This window comes from Phodopus roborovskii, unplaced genomic scaffold (assembly GCF_943737965.1).
Source record: "Phodopus roborovskii unplaced genomic scaffold, PHOROB, whole genome shotgun sequence".
Lineage (NCBI taxonomy): Eukaryota > Metazoa > Chordata > Mammalia > Rodentia > Cricetidae > Phodopus > Phodopus roborovskii.
Genome location: NW_026126619.1, coordinates 3,247,521 through 3,271,872, shown reverse-complemented (window position 1 = coordinate 3,271,872; position 24,352 = coordinate 3,247,521). Strand labels below are relative to the sequence as shown.

General features: G+C 38.0%; 1 protein-coding gene across 4 annotated transcripts in view; it reads left to right on the top strand.

The window, feature by feature from the left end:
• Window positions 1-22,549, top strand: part of Mettl25 (methyltransferase like 25) — a 57,204-nt gene extending 34,655 nt beyond the window's left edge. Inside the window, exons 9-12 of one of the 4 annotated variants that reach the window (XM_051206400.1) lie at window positions 6,757-6,850; window positions 19,987-20,061; window positions 20,754-20,825; window positions 22,325-22,549. In XM_051206400.1, the coding sequence (XP_051062357.1) occupies window positions 6,757-6,850; window positions 19,987-20,061; window positions 20,754-20,825; window positions 22,325-22,426 (343 nt within the window). In that variant the 3' untranslated portion in view covers window positions 22,427-22,549. Of the gene's footprint in view, window positions 1-6,756; window positions 6,851-19,986; window positions 20,062-20,753; window positions 21,442-22,324 lie in introns of those variants that run through there. The other 3 variants (XR_007835892.1, XM_051206401.1, XM_051206402.1) reach the window with 3 other exon arrangements.
• The last annotated feature ends 1,803 nt before the right edge of the window (window positions 22,550-24,352 follow it).

Sequence of the window (24,352 nt, the reverse complement as noted above, 5' to 3'; positions counted from 1 at the left end):
TATTTCCCTTAAATATATTCTGCTCTATTTCATTTACCCCACCTGAGCAGACCACCCTTTGCAGAAGCCTGAATGTCCCCATGTTGCTAAATACCAGTCACTTCTCAAGCCCCATCTTTCTTTGCCTGTCATCTGTGCAGCCCATAGTCTATTGTTCTGTGATGAAGCATACTTATCTCCTATTCTAGTGAAACACTGAGTCCCTTAATGATCCTTGAAAATGCCACAGACACTTAGGGCTCTGCCTCTGATATTCCCTGGCTGGAACTGGGTAGTGGTTCAGAGACAGCAGAGCCACCGTTAAAAGCGAATGGACTTAAAAAGAGAAGGGTTCTCCGTGTGCCTGAATGCATCATCTGCCGTTGCCCTGCCTAGATCCAGACTGCACGCTCATATGTTAAAGACCGGGTGATTGGTTCAGAGACAGCAGAGCCACCATTGAAACTAAAAGCATTTTGGGTGGCTGATGCAAGAAGATCGCCACTTCATAACTAGTTTGGGCAACTCTGTGGCAGTCTTGCCTCAAAAATGTGAAGATAAAGAAAAACAAGTTCATAAGCCCAGGAGATGTACGCCTCAGGCACTGATCTGTTCTACGCTGTTTTGCTGGTTTGGTTCTTCAGTCTTTCTGAGGGGTCAACCACCCATCTCTCAAATCACACATGAAGGCTTATTCTTAGGAACGACCAGCCTTAGCTTAGCCAGTTTTTCTTAACTTACCCCATCTACCTTTTGCCTCTGGGCTTTTGTCTTTCTTACTTTCATATCTCTTACTCCACTCTGGCTGGATGGGCAGCCGGGTGTCCGGCCTGGCGCTGTCCTTCTTCCCTCCTTCCCCATGTCTCCTATTCATAGCCTCTGCCTGCCAGCCCCACCTAACCTTGCTGGTGGACGCTCAGCTCTTTATTAGGACCATCAGGTGTTTGAGACAGGGAAAGAATCACAGCTTCTCTGCGTTAACCAAGTGCAGCATAAATGAAAGTCACACACCTTCTAATACTCTACCACACTAATCCTGTCCCCAGTGTTACATCAGTGAGGACTCCAGTGTCTCTGAGCCCCCCACCCCCCGTTATCCTGATAGTAAATTGGGATGGATGATACTTACCTTAAATGGATATTTGAAAGTTCAGTCACTGCTCAAAACAGTGCTTGAAACATAGTGTTTATTCATTTTCTTTGTTGAAACCATCTCTCAAAAAATACACACACTCATTCTTTCAGTGTTTTATGAACCAAACTCTGAAGCACGCACACATGCACGCACACACGCACGCATGCACGCACGCACGCACGAGAGGAATTATTGTATCCCTTCTGAGGGCCTCCGTCGGTATTTAAGTCAGTATTTGTCTACCAAAAAGCCAAAGGAGCTGACAACAACAAAGACAAAAAATAAATTAAGTTGCTGTGATTTTTTTAAATATTATAATCGCTTGTGAACAACCAGTGAGGTACTGCGATTCTTAAATGGAACTGTTTACATTAATATTCTGTTAGCTGTGGTAAATGCAGGCATGTTTTAAATTTGGGAAGTTTTGTTCAACTCCTTTTCATTGGTCTGAGTGGTCTTTGCTGTCGTTTAAAGTTTTATGTATGACAAGATTACCCTATGTCTAGAAGCCTGTAAGTATTTTTGATAGTTTCGTCTGCATATTATTTGCCTGTATATCTCAAAATACTTGTGTAAAATATTATGTAATACTTTAAATAACATACTATGGTATTTGTGATAATCCATGCAAGTATTACTTTTCTTCATGTAATTTAAAACCCACTAGGAACCAACTCCTCCCTATCTTTTGTTCATGTGGCATGCTATTATTGTAAATAGTTTGGGAATTTGGGGATAATGGGTTTGAGGAGAGGGTTGTATTTTTGTTATTGCTGTTTGCTTGTTTGCAGTTTTCTTTTTCAGAGGTAAAGATTGGACATGTGCCCATGTGCATGTGTGTGTGCGTGTCTGTATGTGTGCCCGGGTGTGTGCACTGTGTGTGTCCTGTGTGTGTGTGTGCCCATGTGTGTGTGCCTATGTCTGTGTATGCCCGTTTGTGTGTGTGTGCCCGTGTGTGTGTGTGCTTGTGTGTGTATGTGTGTGCTGGTGTATGTCTGTGTGTGCCCGTGTGTGTGTGTGTGTGTATGCCCGTGTGTGTGTGTGTGTGTGTGTTGTCGTACATGCCAGCATTGTGAGCACAGGTGCACAGGGAAGGCCAGGGGTTAATGTCTAGTCTTTCCTTGATCACTTTTGAGTGACAAACCTGACATTTTCAGACAAACCTGAAATTCATGGTTTGTCTAAGCTGATTGGCCACTGAGCTTCAAGGATCTGCCTGTTTCCACCTCTCCAGCTTCCAAGTTTGGGGTTGAAGGCACAAGCTTCTATGCCTAGGTAGTTACCTCAGATCTAGGGACACAGATCCTCATGCTTGAAAACCAGGCACTCTACCAACTGAGCCATCTATACAGTTCCTTGAACATTTTGGGTTTTACAGCATGAATTTAAAAACAACAACAACAACAACAAATTTAAAAAAACTATTACACTTATGTTTCTGTCTGTTTGACTCAAAATTTGAGGGATGCTTTGTGTGTGCCTTGGTAGCTGTGTGGAGGTCAGAGGAAGCAGTGTTTGAGGTAGGATCTGAAAGGAGTTTGGGATTCCAAGGACAAGGCTTGAAACTGGAACGAATGTTCCAAGACTAGTGTTTATAGTTAAAAGAAAGTGTGCTCCAAAAGCTGTTAAAATGCTAGTGTTGCTGAGGAGACAGTGCCATATCACAATGTCGGAGAGCTAATGAGAACCACATAACAGACTTATGCACTCAGGGAAGGGTTCACATCTCACTCTCAAGATTTAAGACTCTTGAGACACTCTTAAAGAATTTAAAAAGCAAGAGTGACCCAACCAATCACCTTTCTTGTTCTATTTGGCTTAGAGTTTCTTCCTGTTATTACTAACGATAAATAATAATACAGATAAATAAAAGATGTCAAATGTCTTATGCAACATATTATTATATAATGTACTAAAAGTAGTCTTAACAATAACAATGCTGTCAGATTTTGGAACAATGAAAGTTTACTCTAAAAAGGAAAAGTAAGACATGAGCAGATCAAAACTGAAAATGTTTCTCTTATTTTTTAAGCATCCAAAAATATAAAACCCAGGAATCAAACCAGTGTGCCAATACTTATACCCTGACTTTAACCTGCAGTGGCTTACAACACATACACAGGGATATATAAATGGACACATGCACACACGCTTACATAGACCACATCCAAACAAATTCAGGCTATGAATTCAGGAATGTTTTTTCTTTTTAATGGAGCCAGAGGGCTAGCTCACTTGGTAAAGGTGCTCGCTTCCTACCCTGATGACCTGAGTTCAATCCTGGGCCCCACATGGTAGAATGAGAGTACACAGGCTCTTGCAAGCTGACCATTGCCCTCCACATAGGTACCATGACTTCCATGCTCACACACACAAGATAAATGTAGTTTTGAAATAAAATACACAGAAACATCTAACATAGTATCTCTTGTCCTAAACCCCATACTTGTATTATCCATGGAAGTCATTACAGTGTCGCTAAAAGAAAGGTACTATTAATGCCATCATGAAGCTAGTTGATGGCAGAACTACCTAACTGAAAGCTACATTTTGTCTGTACCTACTTTCTCTGTTGAGGGACTCTGTAAGGCAACAGTGAGGATAAGCAGAATGCAGGCATCAAGGGAAAACATGAAGGGCTTTTTTTTCCCCTTTGGGGATGTGGAGAATAAATACCTTACACACATCCTTACGGTGAAAATCAAGAAGTGACATTAAATGGAATCTTTTCTGCCTAGCTAACCAGTTCAGTGTTCTGTGATTTCTATTCTGTACCTATCTGCTATATCAGTTCCTTATGCGTAAGATGTGTAACCATTTATAGAAACTGAGACTGACGCATAACCCTGCAAAGGTTTTGTTTTTGTTTGTTGTTTTTTGTGTTGTTTCCTGCTTCCTCAAAGTGCACCTACTCAAATGTCTTTTCATTCAACACAGTGGTAAACTAACAAATTGGATGCAAAGATAAAAAGGGCTATAGAAATTCAGAATAAGTGGATTGTTAACTACTTCACCAGAAAGAATATGTACACATGAGCTTTGTCATGTGAATGACTGTACAACTAAGAGTGAGGACCCTCCTCACATATTCAGAAGTGATGACGTGAGTAGGTAAGACAAGGCCAGGAAGCAAGCATTTAAGGAAAGAAAACTAGAGTCTAGAATGTAATGAATGGTGTGTGAGAAGGCAGGAAAATGATATAAATGTGGGTCATGCTGGTGTAACTAAGGGTTCTCTGTTTTTTAATAGAATAGTTATCCCCAACTTTTAGGGCAGAGAAATGATGAAATGGCTCTAAAACTGTTACCTCTGAACACACATGTAGACAGGAATGAAGAGAGGTTTCAAGGCTGGGGTAGAACATTGGTGGTATGATGGGGGGGGGGGAAGAGGGTATAATGGAAAAAGGGTCAGATGGTGTGGGAGATGGGAGAGAAGGGAGTATGGGGAGGAATAACAAACAATAAAGACCTTTGAAAATGTCTTATAGAAATCTATGGAAGCTTCCAAAAGTACATACATATACATATACATATGCACAAGTTTAAGGGATGTTACCTCGTAACAGGGTCATTTCTCTCCAGATACCATAGTTCGTTAAGTAAAAAGGCTAGTGTCAGATGTGGGTTGCCTCTTTTTGAGTTATTGGCCAATGAGGTACTATAGTTCCCCCCCCACACACACACACACCCAAAAAAGTATAAGCTATTGCCATTGATTTTGGTTAACCTCTAGACCTTGATAGGAAAATTCTATTTTTTGGGAAAAAAAAAAGTTTGAAGTCATAAAATGGGAGCTAGAATATATTTTATGAGTGGCCTTTACCACACAAAAAAATTATAGTTTTAAAAGATGCCACATAGTATATGAAAAAAATCAAGCTGATACAAAACTGGAAGTTCTGTCCTTGCTGGCTGATTTCCATAGTTCTGTGCATGCTGATGGCAAAGAAGAGTCATTAAAAGTCTTATCCAGCTGGGAACACTCAGAGCTATGGCAACAACTATCCTGGCTAAATATGTTTACTGATGTATAGTGGCACAGATGTTATGAGATTAACCAACAACGTTCCGGCTGGATTTAAAGCCAACACTACAAAATGGAATGCATGTCTAGTGTTGTTACCTGGGCCAAATCCCATAACTGGCTAATTGGCTAATTCATGGGCCCTAAGGGACAACCCAATACTAATATTCTAACTGGACATAGCAATAAAATGTCCCCTGTGTTCTTATCTTTATACCCATCGAGTAGTACATCTCTCAACCCTTATCAGAGAAGCTGCTTTCTGGAGTAGATGGTGATTAATGTGGAGATCCACAACTGATCATCCTGCAGAGAATAAGAGACTGGGGTGCTTAGCTCTACATGGGACATCTGTACCATAGCTCCTCACCCTCAGGCTCAGGAGTCGTTTCAGAAGAGAGGGTGAATAACTGTAAAATTCAATGGTAGTGGAGCTCTGAGGTAAAGCCACATTTGACGGACATTAGAGGGTCATTGAGCACATAAAGCTGTGACTGCATGCGTAATAACAACACCAAGCTAGCCAAATTACTAACGTGAATGGAATCTCACACCTGGCTTGGGAGTTATTAGCGATAGATGGAGACTGTGGAGGATAGCCAGTTCTTATAAGACCGCTGAGAGGCTGCCCATGATCCAATAGATGCTCCTTTATCCATGCGCGCGCACACACACACACACACACACACACACACACACACACAGTGGACTTGTTTACTAAAAACAGCACATAGAGTACAGAGGGAAAGGTGATGGGGTTATAGGGGTAAGGGGAGGAATTAAGAGAACAAAATATCATATGCATGGATGCATCTATAAAATTCTCAAACAGCAATGATAACAGACTTCAGTAAATACTTAGGATTACAATTCTATGACATGGTAAATAGAATTAAAGCTGCTCTCTGGAAGTATAGCTGGAGGAATCTAAGATGCATTGCAAAGATAGAAGTATAGAATATAGTGTCTAATCATGGGTTTAATGTTCTATCAAGGGTAAATGAGGCTCAATTTATCACTTCTGATAACATATAGATACTGATTTTTTTTTATGCCTCTGATTTTTACATCATGCTAAAGTTATAGCCCAAATCAAGAGATGTGATAGTCTAGCCTAGTATTACTTAAATTGAAAACTATGTCATGATGCTTTTTTTTTTTTTTTTTTAAGTTATATTGCAAATCTGCAAGGCATGGATGATAGTCAGACCCCAGTTGGCCGTTGCTGCTTGGTAGTTGTTGTTGAATAGTTGCTGAAGTATTGCTCCTGCTAGAACATGCTGCAGTAAATAGTGCCAACAAAGGAAAATGTATTTCAAGCAGAGTGGAAATGTTTGAGGACCTTGATAAACAAGATTTGTAATAATAGTATGAATTTGAAATGTTTCTTACGTAGTATTGTGTTATCTTCCACTGCTTTGTTTTCCAAGAATCCTCCAAAGCAGACCCTATCACATCACTTTATAAATGTCACAAAGGCATTAGTTCGTTTTCACCACATCTGGATTTTATGCCATATATATGAAAGATATTTTAAAATAGCTCATGTTGTAATGTAAAACTATCTATACTTTAAGTTGGAAAAACTAAAAAGAGATTCACTTTTGTTTTGCAGCGATCGGCACGTTGGTAAAATTTATTCCAAGTGTTCTTCCTTTCTGGATTATGTCAGAATGTCTCTCAAGAAGCTTGGATTAGATGAGTCCAAGGTCAGTGTGTGGTTACCTTTTATTTTCACAAAAACAGAATTCTTGGTAGGATAGTGGATTGAGGCAGTACAAAGTCATTTGCTACCTTTCTCCATCCTATAAAAACTCAAAATTATATTGAAATTAAGCCCCTGCTACCTCTTTTGCAATTCACCTTTCCTGTCAAATCTATAGAAAGTTTTTTATTATTGTGTATCACCAAAGCAACTCTTCCTTAGGGAATTTTAGTTAAAAGAATATTTAATTTCACTGAATAAAATAAGACCAAAAGGCGAAACACTATCAATGGAAATTAGAATTGAATAAGGAAGAGATGATTAGTTTTAAAATCATTTATTTGCAATTTTATGGCAAATTATAACTTTCAATATTAAATTTAGAATGCCGCTCCCTGTGAGCACTCTGTTAAGTTGGACCGTCACAATAGCTATGCCCTAACATTGTTGATAACATCATTAAAAGTAAATAGTAGGCTAAGTGACTCATGAAAAACTCAATGTAATTCAAATTATACATTAACTAAAATATTTAAACTGAACTACTGTTATGCTAACATATTGAATTGATTGTAAATTAGAAAATAATATGCCTTTTAGTCTCTTTTCTGGTTGCTGTGGTAAAATGCCCTAATAAAAGCTTTAGGGAAAAAAAAAAGATTTATTTCAGCTCACACCTCCAGGTTACATCCTTTCATAATAGTGAGATCATGATAGTAGGCGCTTGAGGAAGTTGGTTGTATCATATCCATAATCGAAGACAGAGAGCAACAAATCCACCAGCTCACATTGTCCACTGTCTTGTGGTTCCGCATCCCCTGCCCTGGAATGGTGCTACCCACAGTGAATGCATCTTTTTACCTCAGTGTTTTCAATACAATCCCCATACACATGCTCAGGGACATCTGTGACAGTCCTACACCGGGACTCTTCCTACGTGATTCTGGATTATGTCCATTGGTTATTAAAACTAACCATCACAGTACAAAATTATTCTTTTGAAAGACAAAACTTATACAGACATAATTGTATTGCATCCAACTTAAAAGTGTTTGATTATATACCGTCCTGTTGTCATTTTGGTCTTATTATTTATTTCTTAAAGCAACTAGACTAGTAGTAGTTTTGTTGCTTTATTCCCTATCAAATAGTTATGGAAGCTGTACAATTTAGGAATGAATGAGAAGATACATGTCAAAGTCACCCTATATTTGTATATAATTGCTGACTGCATGACATCTTACTGCTTATCTCTATTGGTAATTATTAGTGATGACATAATTGATAGAATTCTTATATATATTTTTACTTAATAAAACAAAGCCAGTTTTGTGGGGATGATTGAGCATGTTCCTTGTAGCTTGCTTAAACTGAAAACATTCTGTCCTTTCCAAAAATAAACAGTAAAACATCCAGGATTAATATTTACCCTCCTTTCTGACTTTGTCATCTCAAGTTTATTGTTATTAATAGTAACCACAGTAAAAGTCCATTCCTACATCTGTTAATATTTATTAGAATATGAATTATGGTTAACATTTACTAAACCCTGTGTGATAGATGCTATGCTATTGCCTTGTTTACTCTTCACAAAACAGTTACAGGAGACAGCTGAAATCATAAGGCAAAAACCACTGACTCCCTCAGACTGGAGGGAAACAGGAGACTGCAAAGAGGAGCAAACTCCAACGGAGAAGTTTGATAGGAAGCAAGAAGCACAGTAAGAAACCCTGGCAGCGTACCTACCGGTGACTCAGAGTGGGCGGTCGTGAGGACGAAACACTAGAGGTGTGCAGACAGTTTTAAGGGGTTGCCACACTTGTGTGAGTGCCTCTGAATATGACCGAGTTCTGATGAACACTGGACAAAACGCCCTTCATTCTTGTGGCAAGGGAACTGAAAGAATGACCATTTAAATAAGTCAGTATATTCTGTTCATACCCAAACCTGCTTTTAAAGAGACCATGTGTAATCAGAACCTGTCGGCTAGAGTTTTATCCGCAGCTAACTGAAGAGAGGAAAGCAAGTATCCAGCCTTAGTCAAGTTTGTCAATTCTGTCCCACCCAAGAGGGCGTGAAAAAACTGACAAGTGCCGTGAAGTTCATAGTCAGGTGACAGGCTCGGTGACAGACAGAGACCCAAGCATAAGGATACAAAATCCTTCTTCCCACCACAGTACTAATGACACGTTCATAAGTACTTCTTACATAGTGTATTACTTTTGAATTTATAAGGCATACTGAAGACAATAAACAGTTTGACGAGATGGAACTGGTCACAGCCACACTGTGACTTGACAGGGACAGGGGACGTGTTAATCTACAATTGCAATAGAGTAATATGCCAAAGGTTTGAATTAGTAAACTGGATAGCACCCAAGAGTAGATGGACAGTGTAAGCAGAGAGACTTTGGGCAGCCTAAGATAAAACTTTCAAAAGATGTTAGACGAAGTTCTAAATACGCAGGCAGGCAGGAAGATTATAGAAGCCAGAGGTAGAGGATGCCTCCGAAGAAACATTGTCTTACAGATCAATAGGACTGATGCACAAATGAATTCACACAGAGTGTGACAGCACCTCCAAGACCTACACAGTTCAATCCAGAAAAATCCCCACTCTGAGAAACAGAAGTGGGCAAAAGTGCGAGAAGGCACCTCTAACTAAGCAAGAAGCCATTTGGATTTGATGGTGCTAGGAAAGGGAAACCTCTCTGGTGGATGTCAGCCACCCTCTGCAGCAGGCAGCGCGTTGAGGAAGAGCTGACCAACACAAAACAGACTCCATGTTGCATACGTGTCTGTGTGCGATCAGGGCGGGTGGATGTTTTGTTTTGTTTTGGCACCTTTTGTCTTACTTTTTTTTTAAGTTATTCGTTTTGATTTGGTTTTGTTTCTGGAGAGAAGAAGAGAGAAGGAAAGAGAAAGGACGCAAAGTGGGGAGGGTCTGACAGACTTAAAAACATGGTCAAAATATACCGTATGAACATTCCCGGATAACTGAGTGAATGAATGAATAAAAAAGCACTGTGAGGGAAATGAGTAAATGTTTGAGACTTACTAGTATACCAAACACAGCTGAGGAAAGAGCCTCAGAGGTTGAGGATGTGTGAGTAGCAAACTCACAAAGCTGCAAAACCTGAAGCAAAGGCAAAAGGGGGAGCTGGGGAGAATCCACGGACTGGAAAAGTAGGTGAAGCATGAATACACACTGTGCTTTTATCAGAATGAAGACGGGAAAGGAGCAGGGGAAATAATTGAATTGCTAATGTTGGAAATGTCTCCAGTTGGCTAGTTACCAAACCACAGATCCCGAAAACAGAGACCACCAAGCAAGACAAGTAAGAAAAAGATGCATTAAGATAGATAGTTTTAACAAACAGAAATGTCACAGCTAAAGAAAAACAGAAAGAAGATAAAGATGGCCTTTTACCCATGGATAAGCAAAGATGAAAAATCACATCTAAATTCAGCTTAGAAATCACACGAACAATAAGAAAGTAAGGGAAATATTTTAAATATGAGAGAAGGGGGCATTGAAATACTTTAGGCTGTGAAATTATTATTCATGAAGCATTTTTCAAACTAATAAAAATTAAAGGAAGTTACAGACTTCAAGTTAAATCTACGCAAGGACATGAGCTGGGTTCAGCATTCAAATACCATTTAATGTGGCCCAGATTAGTAACAGGATATAAAAATAAAATCACTTGATCATGTGGGTAGATATTTTCTTTTTTAATTAATTTTCATTTAAATTAAAAGCAATCTTATTTTACATTTTAACCCCAGTTCCCTCTCCCTCCCATCTTCCCATCCCTCCACCCCCAATGGTGAGGGTGAGGCCTCCCATGGAGGATCATTTGTACACTGATGAAAAATAGCCCCAAAAAGACTAAGTACAACACTACATTTAATGTGAGAAACACAAAGTCTTCTCAGTAAGATGAAAAATAAGGATTTTTTTTCATCATTCCATAATACTGGCTAGTGCATTAAGAGAAAAAAAGGACACTGAATGGTATCCTTATTGGGAAGGAAGAAAGTTATCCTTATTCAGAATACAATGATCATCTTCACTAAAAATAATAATGAGCAATTAAGATAAGAAAATTAAGCAAGTTATGATATAAAGACAGTGTCTACAAAATCGTTTTCCTCAACAGCAACAATGAACAATGAAATTAAGGTACATCAGCATCACATGAGTACCCTCCCCCAAAGTGACATATATAGATTTTCAAATAGAATACAAATTCGGATGGAGCTAGAGGAGACCATACTGAGTGAGGTAACCCAGACCCAGAAAGAAAAACATGCTGGGTTCACAGTGGCTCTCACACAGTGTGAAGGCTTTCTCCCTAAGTCTGTAGTCAGTTGTGAAAGTCAACAGCAGGACTTTGCTCTTAATTCCTAGTGAAAGGCTGGTCTGTGCATTCAGCTGCATCTCTGGACTCTGTCCACTAGATGTCAGCAGTAACACAATGATTAACACTCTGGCGAGTAACAAAATTGACCCATTAAGAATCACTGATTTTGAGCATTTTCCCCCTTTATGATTTCACCTGCCACCACCTAACAGTCCCGTTACGTGTCTATGTTTTAAACCGCCATTCCCATTGGTGAGTATGGGAGAGGAAAGAGGACTGTGTAATGGTTGTAGTATACCGTTTCTATGCTTGAAGCTTTTGTTATTCAAAATGATCCCTTCTTTGATCTTTCATCTCGGATAGTTGTGGTCACCATGCCCCCTTCATTAAGTATAGACTGTTTTTAAGACATATTTACCATCCCCCAGCAAAGTTAGGACTACATACACACCTCTGAAAACAAGAAATTGTGGGACGATATCAAGTACCTTGTGACAAATAACAGGATTCTCTTCTTTTTGGAGGCCGAATAGTATTTCAGTGTGTGTGTGTTTGTGTGTGTGTACATATCATACATGCACACAGATACCACAGTATATTTTTCCATTCCTGTCAGTGAAACAAAATGTCATTAATATGTCTTGGCTCTTGTGTATAATACCGCAGTAAACATGGAAGTATAGATATTTTTCCAATGTTGTGATTTCATTTCCTTTGGATATTTGCCCAGAAGGACTGTGGAATCTCAATCTTAATAATTCAAACCCAAATAAGGAGGAAGGGGAGGATAAAGAGCCCCTCATAATTTACTTTTCATTTTTTAAATTAAAAGTATCTATTTTACTTCCCTTAAAATTCAAGTTCCTGAAGGTTAGGTGCATGTATGATTTCATGGTTTCAAAGGGTAATATATATGTTCCATTTTCTCTGTTTCTTCATAGAAACACAGTGTCAGTAATCTTTTGAGAAAGAGTATGGTTAGTTTCTCAGTCAGCCTAAGAATGCCATGACTACCTGAGCCTCTCTGCACTGCCTTTATCTCTCCGGCTTGGTTGGCAGGGTTTCAGAAATTAACCTTACCTCCACAGCCACCTCTTTTAATGCTTTTTGTTGCCTTTTCCTTTCTTTTGATAATTTATACAAAGCATGTTTTTAAATTTTTATTAGAATATATTTGTTGAAGTAGCTGGTTTCACTAATGACATGTTTTTTTATTATTTTATTTTATATAACAAAGTCCAATTAAATGAAAACAAACATTTATACACAATATTTGGGAATTTGGGCGTCGTTCTTTCCAAACTACTTCCTGCTGGTAAGGGGTGCTGTCATGGGGGATTCGAAGAAGATGCAGAAATCCTGGCTGCTTTGTCCAGCTGTTCATGTTTTGCTCAATATGTTTTTTTCACTCCCTGTCACTACTCTCTCTGTACCCTCTCCTGTTTAGATTCCTTTCTCTTCTCAAGTAGCCCCCCCATTAATTTTCATGTCTTACCTGTGCCATGTGTGTGCGCGTGTGGTACCTGTGTTTCTGTGCTTATATGTATATCTGTTAACTAGGTTTCTCATCTGAGAAAAATGTCTGATATTGTCTTTATGGGTCTGGCTTATTTCATTTATGATGACCGACTCTGTTCATTTCCTAAGAATGACATATTTTCGTCCTCCTTTACATCTGAATAAACCTCCATTGTATATGCATGCTGCTTTCTCTTTCTCTACTCATGTGTTGCTGAACGCAAGCTTATTCTATACCTGAGTTATTGTGGATTGTGCTCCAGTAGTCACAGAACTTGTTTCTGATTGGTTTAATAACTTCTATCATACTGAATATAATATGGTATAGCTGGATCATATGGTGGTTCTGTCTTTGTTTCCAACACTGTTTTTAGAATTGTACTTTTTTCAGACAGTTTGCCCTCTATACCGTTTATTAGATAAAGTATATTCCTCCTACTCCTAAATTCTGCTGCCTGTGTGATACATTTTTCCTATTGATTGGTATATGTGAAGTCATGCTTGCTTCCCTCAAATGAAACAAACTTGATTGTAGTGTATGATTTTATAATGTATTGTTGAATGGAGTTTGCAAGTATTTTAGTAGAAATTTGTATGTCTATGTATTTTTCATTTAATTCCAAGAAGTTTTCAGTTTCGTCCCTGATTTCTTCAGCGACCCCCGCCCTTGTCATTTAGGAGTATATTGCTTAGTTTCCATGTGTTTGTAGTTTCTCCTATTATTTACCTCTATTTTATTCAATTATTGCCTGTAACATATGCAAATTAACTTTATTCTTTTGTATTTTCATGACTTGATGTAAGGCCCTAATTGTAGTCTGTTTTAAAGAAAGTTTCATGGGCTTCTAAGTGGATGGTATATTCTATAGCTGTTGCAAACAAGATCTCTTAGATGCCTGCTATATCCATTTGATGTATGACATTTTAAGTCTGAATTTTCATTGCTGAATTTCTATATGAATGATTTTCTGTTGCTGAAACTGGGCTATTGAGGTCACCCATTCATGATAGATAGATAGATAGATAGATAGATAGATAGATAGATAGATAGATAGATGATAGATAGATAGATGATAGATAGATAGATGATAGATAGATAGATAGATAGATAGATAGATAGATAGATAGATAGATAGATAGATAGATAGATAGATAGATGATAGATAGATGCATGCCTAGCCATTCTTTATGCCCCATAGTTGGTCTTGTCAAAGTAAGTGCTCCAATAATTGATGAATATGTATTTACTCGTTTTTTCTTCTTGATGAACTGTACTCTTTGGTAGTATGCAGTGACCTTTATCTCTTTCAACTGAATTTTGCTTACTTTGTGAGATATCATGCCTTTCCTACTATCGTTCTCTTGACACATACTACTATGTCCTTTGCTTTTCTGTGTGAGTCTTTACTATTAAGTCTTTTAAAATAACTGGATCTTCTGCTTTGATCCAGTTAACTGCTCTACATGTTTTAATTGGAGTATTGAGAGTATTAACATCTATCAAGGTTATAATTAAGGTATTTGCTAATTCCTGTTACTACAGTGCTAGTTGGTTCTGATACTGCTTCGGTGTTTTATTATTATATTGCTGTTGGCTGATGTCTAGAGCTTCTTATTGGGTAGCTCTGTCTTAAATATTAACCCAAAATCATTAATGTATGCATTTCTACAAGGTCTTATTAGAGGTGTATTGATTACTGAATTGGAAATGTTTGATTCTATTCTATTCTAGCTCTCTTTAAATAAAAGATTTCTTTGAGTGTGTGTGCGCGTGTGTGTGTGTGTGTGTCTATGCTTATTTGCACATGGGTGCCTATGAAGGCCAGAAGAAAATGTTGGCTACCCTGGATCTAAATTACAGGCAGTACAGTTGCCCAGCATAGGTGCTGGTAGCTGAAATCCAGTGCTTTGTGAGAACAGCAGGTATTACTAAACACTGACTCATCCCAGCCCCATAATTCTCATTTCTTAATATGTTCTTCCTGAGATGCAGTCTTCCATGTGCTCTTACGTTGTGACTTTTTTCCTCCTGGATGCGGGGAATTTATTTAAGAACCTCTGTAATGCTGGTGAATTGCTTTCACCTGTGCTTATCTTGGAAAATATTTTCCATTAATTTTAAGCAATATTTGCTAGATAAGATATAATCTATTTTGACAGTTATTTGCTTTTCTGACCTAAAACATATCATTCCATGTGTTTCTGGTTTTCAAGCTTGTTTGTTTTATTTATTATTTGTGTGTGTGCCTGTGTGTGTGTGTGTGTGTGTGTGTGTGTGTGTGTGTGTACATAACAGGAAGGGTACATTTCTTGGTGCACATATGGAGATCAGAAAACAGCTTTGTGGTTTTTTCCTTCACCATTTATGTGGGGTCCAGGGATTAAACTCCGTCACCCACCAGCACCTTTACCCACTGAACTGCTTCACATAGGTTTTAAGCCTTCTGTTAAGAAGTATAGTGTTATTCTGGCGTGTTTGACACGCTAAGTAATGAGTTTCTCTTGCTGCTTTGTTTCTTTTTTGCCAGCTTCAATATTTTAAAAATGGTCTGTCTCAGAGAAGTTCTTTTCTGGCCATGTCTACTTGAAGTTGTACATTGCTCTTGTATTTATCCATCCCTATCTTTCCCCACATTTGGAAATCCTCTTGTTATAATTGCATGAAGTGGGTGGGTTCTCTACTTAGCTTAGTTCTTCAGCTAATTCTTTATTGGCCAGTGGTATCTCTCTCAGCAGCTTTTGTCTCGCTATCTAGTGATGAGAAATAAGTCAGTTGTTTACGGTTCCAGATTCTTCATGGCAGGAAATTGTGGCTGCAACATTTCTTGAACCTCAAGCAGGAAATACAGAGAGAAAACTGTGCGTGGTGTGTGATTTTAAAATCTCAATGTCTGTCCCAGTGATTACTTCCTCCAGCAAGGCTGCATCTACTATGCCTACCAAAAAGTTCCATCAATTAAAGACCAAGTGTGTAAATATCTATGTCAATGGGGGAACATTCTCACTAAAACCACCACAATATTCTATACTCAAAGACAGACAATATAAGTGTCAACTAATTAGGCATCTCCAGGACACAGTAACTTTCCTTTAAAGAGTAGGATTTAGAAATGGGACAAGAGAGGAATTCTCCAGTGAGGAAACCTGGCAGACACCCTCTCTACCAAACAGGCAAGGTCAGTGTCAACAGTGATAAGTGATGAATAGTGTGGACACTTGCAGTGAGGGCATGTACTGTTTCTCCTAAATTCCTCCTCTCACAAGCCATAACGCTTTTTGATTTTTGAGAAAAAAAAAAAATCTAAAATGTACTAGAAGAACTTTCTGTAAAATGTATGACCAGCATTTCCCAAAACTGTTAAGGTCATTAGAAATAAGTAAGAAATTATCAAAGCTAATACAGCTAAATGTTTGTGACATCCTATGTTTGATTCTGAAACTGAAAGAGCACATGATGTAAAAGCCAAGGGACTCTGACTGTAGTATAGACTTTAGTTAAAAATGTATCAGCATAGGCTCATTAACTAATACAAATATACCACTGTGTGAGATGGAGAGATGGGAGGTGAGGGGAATCCGGAGGAGTTGGGAGTACAGGAAACGTTGATAAGAGTAAATTGTCTTGCTGGGCGTTGGTGGCGCACACCTTTAATCCCAGCACTCAGAAGGCAGAGGCAGGCAGATCTCTGTGAGTTCAAGGCCAGCCTGGTGGTCTACAGAGTAAGTTCCAGGACAGGCTCAAAAACTACACAGAGAAACCCTGTCTGAGGAAAAAAATAAAAGTAAATTGTCTGATTTAAAAAAAAACTAAAATGCATTGTGGAAATTATATAGTTATAAAAGCCCTACTGAAACATGATTATTAAAAAAAATAATAAATGAGGCCTGGAGAGGTGACTCGGGGCTTAGGAGCACTTGCTGATCTTGAGGAGGACCAGGTTTTGGCTGTCAGTGTGTACATAAGGTAACTTAGTTCCACAGGGTCTGTGACTCTCTAATGGCTCTGCACATCTGCAGTTCACCTGCATATGCCCAGTCCAACATGAATGCAACATGAAAACCAATCAAAATATTTTTTAAAATAGCACCAAAAAGTTCTTGAATTTCTGCTCTTGTAAATATTGTGCTAAAGCATTTTATCATGTTTAATATTAACGATTATAAAATAATTGATGTGATTTTCATCTTCTAGGTGAAGATTGAGATGTAAGTTAAGTGAACTTTACTTATTTTGGGAAATTTGGTGTATTTCTTTTTAAATACCTACAAAATCCAGTGGAGGTCTGGGTACATGAATTATGTTGTTCTAGGTGTAGGCACAAGTAGATAGAACAACCCAAAACTTCCACAGACTTGAATACCAATTTCTATGTAAAACTCTAAAGCCCTTCTAATTTTACTCTTCCTAAATTCTCATTCAGTCACCTCTCTCCAGTGCTTCATTTTCCTACTTCTATTAGGTATATTTTAAAATTGGTTTTCTTTTATTGAAAACAGATTTCCTTTTTCAGACAATATATCCTATAACCCGATTATAGTTTCCTTCTTGCTCCTCCCTCCCTTCCCTCGCTCCTCATCCATTCCCTTTCTGTCTCCCCTTAAAGAACAGGGTTCTAAGTTACAACAACCACATATGACAAAATAAAATAGAATAAGATGAAGCAAAAACAGTCATATCTAAGTTGAAGTTAAGTGGCTTTCTAAAGGCAATATCTAGTTCATTGGGGAAGAAGTATTCTAATTTAAAACAGCTAACTCTATAGGCCATATTTTTCATACTTCCATAACATGTTAACAGGCTTTGTTCACATGAAGAATGTTTGTTGGGCATGTTTCCAAAGCTGGCAGTTATCAAGCAAACAGGCTGCAAAGGAATAAAGAGGAAATTCATGCTTGCCAACAGATAAACTTATTTCTAAAGCAGACTAAATATTAAGGTTTGAAATAAAGGCAGAAGAAATTCAAGAAGTTATGTTAGTGAACAGTTAACAGATGCTTCCCCCCAAATCCTCACTCTTGAAATTCTTCCAGAAAGATTGAATATGGTCAGGTGCACAAAATCCACTGGGCAGTAACACATAATACTATCTAATGTGTAAACCCTGTTAAGAGCCAGAATAATTCAATAAATTACAAGGAGGGTAGGATATTGAATAAAGTGCCTGAGATGGTCATTTACACACTGTTTCCACTACACTTTCTCTTTAGAACTGACCATTTCTTTGACTATAACCCGTAAGTCTCACAGACAGCTCAACTCATAATAGGGGCAGTTTCTAGAATGTGGGACTTGGACGGCAGGAAACAATAGATTTGTTTTTAGTACTTTGATCTGCCATTCAGTGTACATTCTATGTTCAATGGCAGCAAGGACAAGAACAGCACAGTTCACTTTTAAAGCAATTTTGTAAGACAGCAACAACCATTACTTTCCTTTTTTTTTTTTTTTTTTTGTCTAAATAATGCACTCATACTATACTCACTCCTCACACTTGCGAGGCACTTTGTAGGTCACATATAAGTGTGAATTCAGCAGCTGAATGATTAGTGTGTCAATTGTTTTGCATTTCTCAGCTTTTTAATGTCCATTATATTATCAGAATAATAATATAAAACATACATAATTGATGAAGTTGCATAATCAATAAAATGAATGCAAAGAAAATTGTGTTTATAAGGTGAATGTCTTTGTGAAGTGCTACTTAAAGGGAAATCACCCGATGAAACTGCAATCAGAGTACATGTCAGAATCAGGGCACAACCATGTTCCCTAGAATCCCAGCCCTTAGGAGGCCCAGGAAGGAGGACCACAAATCCAAGACCAGACTGGGCTATCCATCAAGACCTTATCTCATGAAACCAAAATCAACCAACCAAATAAATATACACGAGTGAAGTTTCAGTAAGAGTGACCCCCACAGGCTCATTAAAGGAATGCTGGTCCCCAGTTGGTGGAACTGTTCGAGAAGGATAAGGAGGTGTGGCGCTGTAGGAGGAGGTGCGCCCCTGGGGACTGGGCTTTGAGGCCATGTGGCTGTTTCACAACGTGAGCTCTCAGCTACTGCTCCAGAACAATGCCTGCACGCCTGCCTATCTGCTGCCATGCTCACCACTGTGCTAGCCACGGGCTCACCCTCTGAAACTGTAAGCCTTCACGTTTCTCCTGTAAGCCTTCACGTTTCTCCTGTAAGCCTTCACGTTTCTCCTGTAAGCCTTCACGTTTCTCCTGTAAGTTGCCTTGGCTATGATATCTCATGACAGCAAGAGAAAAGTAACTAAGAAGACATGTCAGAGCAAGGCAAAGAGAATAAAGAGTTAAAAAATTGACAGGATGTCAGATTTTTCTCATACATGCCTAATTCTTCTGTTGTGCAGATTTTGTAAATTTTGAAAGTATAAAAGTGTCGAATGGCTGTCAGAGACTGCAGAGGGCTCCATTTCACCGACGTGTGTCAGAGTCAGGGCCTTTTGCATATCTCTTCCTGTGTGCTGAGGTCAGCAGTTGAAGGGCAGTGTGCATGCATGATGTTTAGTGTGCTGACGTCTACGCGTACGAGTTTTCTGTGACTCTGAATTCTCCATGCTGCTTTCTCTTGGTGCCAGTTGAAAAGAACCAGGGGCTGCGATGTTGTTGTTGACCCTGCTGCTCAGAAGACATAATGTTGGAAGACTGTCCTGCTGATTTGTTGGGGACCTGTGACCCAGAACATGTCTTTGGCCCCTTTCTATGTCACTCTATCATAGCCATAGTACTTTACAACACACCTAATTTAAGGCTGAACATGCCCTTTAATGTTGGCCAAAGAAGTATGTGGTTTTGTTTCTTTCTATATTTGCTTACTAGAGATATTCTGGAGAGAAAAGATGAGAAAACCATATTTATTCTTTCATGAAAAAATAAGACCTGCTTTATTTCAACCAAGGCTAGGCACTAAAGAGTATGCATTACAGGTATTTGCTATAAAAAGACAATATAAAAAAGATAAGTTACACCTTCATTTTGCCAACATAGCAATAAGTACTAAACGTGGGGAAACTTAAGGCAATGTTATTTATGAAATGGTGACTAGCATCAGTGCAGAAGATTGGAATGGCAGGATTTTGTTAAATTCACTTGCTTCAAGACACTTCTTCAGACATAAGGTTATCTTAAATTGATACCGTTCTTATTTCACTTTAGGTTATGTTATAAAGACTTTTTAAATTATTTAGCTGTGACTATTGATAAATGTATTGCTGCTTTTTTATTTCAAAGGTCTCTGAAGAAATTATCATGGACTACTATGAGAAATATAAGCCTAGAATGAATGAACTGGAGGCATTTAATATGGTAAGTCATGTACATATGCATATACATATATGTATGCGTGTGTGTGTATATATAGTTCTGTGTGTGTATTATTCTGTATTTTTTGCTACACTAGAATAGTATTCTATTAAATATTATTATGGGCCAATCAGCCTGTTTTGTTGCTGTTGTTGTATGCATGTGAGAGACAGAGAGAGTGTGTGTATAGACATGGACATGCACATGTATGTGTGTGCATGTGTGTGTGCGTGTGTGTGTCTGCACGTCTGTGTGTTTGTAGGAAAACTATCTGGGATGATTTCCTATTTCAGAACTATATTAGGTGTTAGTAATGTCATAAAAAGAGCACATGGTAGATTTCTATTAAAGTGCATCATAAATGCACAGAGCAATGCTTCACAGTCCTTTGAACACATGTTGATCTCCAGAGCAGTTATTTCACGAGCTTTCCATTTAATGAATTGCATTCTTAGGTCTCCTTTAAAAGCTTTCCATCCCATGATTGCTTCCTGGATTCCACCTCGTGTCTCTTGGAGGGCATTCTTTCCCTGTTCCTAGTAAAGAAAAGCTTTTGATCTGTAGTACTCACTTTCCGATGATATACAGTAGGTATTGGGTATCTGACGTATGTGAAGTTTTGTAGCTAGTTTCTCAAACATTAATGTTATAGCTAATAAACTATTAAAATACCACTAGCTTTTCTTTTCTTCCAGTTGAAAGTTGTCCTGGCTCCTTGCATAGAAACCCTGATTCTTCTTGATCGACTTTGTTACCTGAAGGAACAGGTATCATGTTATTTTTCAGAGCCTAACAAATATCTTTATTAGGTGGAAAAAAAAAAATAAGTAAAATCATATAGCTGGGATAAAGGTATTTCACACAAATTAGTAAGATAATGTCTCTCATACCCTATTACTTTTAATATTCACTCTATTTCCTGCTTAATATGTAAACATATGTACAGCAGATGTCTTCAAAACTTGCTGTAATAAACTTGATTTTTTAAAATTATGTGATAGTTAATATTCATAGACAGTGAATACAAGTAATCATATGTGATCTTAGAGCCAAAATTAATCATGGCCAGGCATAGAAGATCCTATGTACACATTTCACTTTGTAAGGCTTGGTCTTTTAATGTGCTTTGGATATATATGTTCTATGATGTGCAAATATCTTTCTAATCAGTGAGGAGTATTTCTTCTCTCCCACAATCTTTATCATGTTGTCTGTGTTATATGGTCTACTGAGCTGTGGTCAATAAATTGTTTTGAACTGTGTAATCCCTTTCATAGAATCAACTTATTGTCCACTATAAATCCTTTATTTTAACAACTTTATTTGGATACTTACTGATTTTTCTTTTCAAAAGACTTCTTTAAATAAATGGATTTTATTAAATGTGTTTTAATTGGTGGTTTTACAGATTAAGGCAATTTTTAAGTATTTCAATAATACACTTCCTTTAGCCACCGTTTAATTCCAAATCCCTACAAAACCTTGATCCTCAAATAGGGGGTGATACACTACCTATTTAAATAGGTACTTATTTCCTTTAAAAAAAATCCAATTGATCCAGGTAAATAATGAAATAGAATAGCACACAACAAAATAAATAGGTCTAAATGGAATGATACAAGCAAATGATTATTCATTTTAAATATTTAAATGTCTTATGAAAGTAGTCATGTTTGTTAAAAATGTAAGGTATATAATATAGAAAAGTAAAAGAAGTAATAATCCCACCTTTCAGACTTAACTATTGAATACTATGTATATTTTTATAATGATGTCACACATGATTATAGATTGTGTATATGTGTGCATATTATTTTCACTTTAAAACTAATAAAATTTAAAGCGTGTAATATATATATGTGTGTGTGTATATATGTGTGTGTGTGTGTGTGTGTGTGTGTGTATATATATATATATATACATCTCACTTTTTCCCTATCTGTGCAAGGTGAATAGTGATTCACCATAAAATTCTTTTAATTCTTTTTTTAAAATACAGTATTTGTTATTGGCTTTGTCCAGCTTTTCTACATTGAAACAAAGAAAACTTTGGCAGTCGGTCTCTATAAGTGTTTATTTTTTCAACATAACTTCATGAAAGTGAAATTGTAAGTGTTAATTTTCTTTCAGAAAAACATCTCAGCCTTTGGTGTCTACTGACCCTTCCTATTACAGTTTGTAGTTTGATTCTTCTGTGTAGTCTGACTCATGTTGCTTTTGTTTGCTCAGAAGTGGCTGTATATGTAAATCCTTTATCAATTTTCAGGAAGATGTAGCGTGGTGTGCTCTTGTGAAGCTGTTTGATCCTGTTCAGTCTCCCAGATGCTACGGTGTCATTGCCCTCAAGAAACAAAGTGACCAAAGCTGAAGCAAGTGGCTTGGCAGCTTGTTTGGGGACACACCTCGAAGATTACATTTCTAAACATTTATATCCTGTCCTATAAACATTTTTGAATACTTGATATATTTTAAATAATAAAAATAATGGCTACATAAGATCATAATCAATTCTTCCATTCTCAAAGCATTCATTAATACAATAAGAACTTATGAAAAAATTATGACCAACATTCCTGAGTGTGTCAGTAGCAGATTGTAATTCTGGTTCAATATTTGGGACCCTTAGCATTTACCACACGTCACATTTTGACCTTTATTTGCTTAAAGGAAAATGAGTCCAAATGTTGATGTTATCAAACACTGAGTATATGTGTTTTCAGAACATTTCAGAATAGTTTCTACATTGCCATAATGGGGAGATGTACATTTAAAGAGACTCACAAGCAGGTAAGTTGTAAATATGCCTAATACAGAGCGTATTTTACACTGTTTTAACATGAAGTACATTTGGCAGTATTGTATTTCTTTAAGGAAATGTGTATCTTATGAGAAAGTATTCACTTTCAGGATTCTTTAGGTTATTTATCCTACTACGATGTAGGGATGGGGTGATGCTCAGGAGAATTAAGTTGTACTCTATAAAAAGCCACCTTGAGTGAACCAGACTGAATGGGAGACGCCTCCGCCCAGTGTAGAGCAAAACACCAAGTCTCTGGTGCACACTAAAGAGCAGGACAGCTGGGCTAGATAGGGCCTCCTGGGTGCTCAGCTGGAGAGCACTCAGAGTCCCTGGAGAAGAATAGTAATGGCTTTGTGAATGTTTGAGCCTTTCCCTAGATGAGAAGGAGTTTACTTCTTTTGGTTTTCCTGTGAGTTTCTGTTGGAATACATTGCTGGCTGGTTAGAGGTCACAGTCTGCCATAAGCCAGCAACTTTTTCTCTAAGCTAGGCAACATAGAACTCCCCCCCCCCCCAGCAAAGCTTCCTGCTCTCTACCTGCCCTTATCTGGAGTCTGTCCCTGGGACTGAGTGTATCTGAAAGCTGTCTCATCCCTGAACCAGATGCCTGATTCATCTTTAGCTTGGCCTTTGGCATACATCCCTGCTAAGGAGACTTGTGCTAAGGAGCTCTGGTATGGTACCCTATTGCTACATAATGAGCCTTGTGATAGAAGCGTGCCACTTAATGCAAATTAGGGCTTTTGCCCAGGCTGTCCAATCTCTAGCTGATGCAAATGATTAACCCGGACTTTCCTAGGGAGCTACTTTAAACTACCTGTTATTTGATAAAAAGTCAAATGTCTGCGAGGAACAAGTCAATTTTGAGGAATCCCTGTACTAGTCATATACTCTAATGCTATCAGTATTTTATCAGTCCTACTTCACCTTTATGAATATACATACACACATACCTCCACCAAAACTTCCCCTGCTAAAGAATTGTAAAGAAAATTCCAGACAGCTGGTGAGTTTTCATAATTAATCTGTTATAAATTCCAAAACCTAGGAATCTTTCTGTGATGTTTGTAGGTGTTCTCATTCACATATCTTTGATTTGTTAAGAAAACCTTTATATCAGGTCAATTTAAACTGAATTAGTCAAGTTCAGATTATTGTTTACAGATGTGAGATCGTTGCTCTGACTACATCTTTCACATTTACTCGGGTTCTGCGGAGGGGAGTTGGTAGGTGCGTGTGTGCCACAGCAGTGTGTGGAGGTCAGAGGACAACTTGTGGGCGTCAGTGCTGCCCTTCTACCATGAAAACGCCAAGACTGGAACTCAAGCCATCAGTCGACTAGGAGTGCCTGTAACCTCTGGGTCATCTCACTGCCTTGTTTATTTGTTTGCTTGGTTTGGTTTTATTTATAGTGGTTAGTGTCGTGATTTCTCATGCGTCACACCTTCTCTGGCTGCCTTGTGTCGGTGCTAATAGTATTGATGAGTTCCTTGCA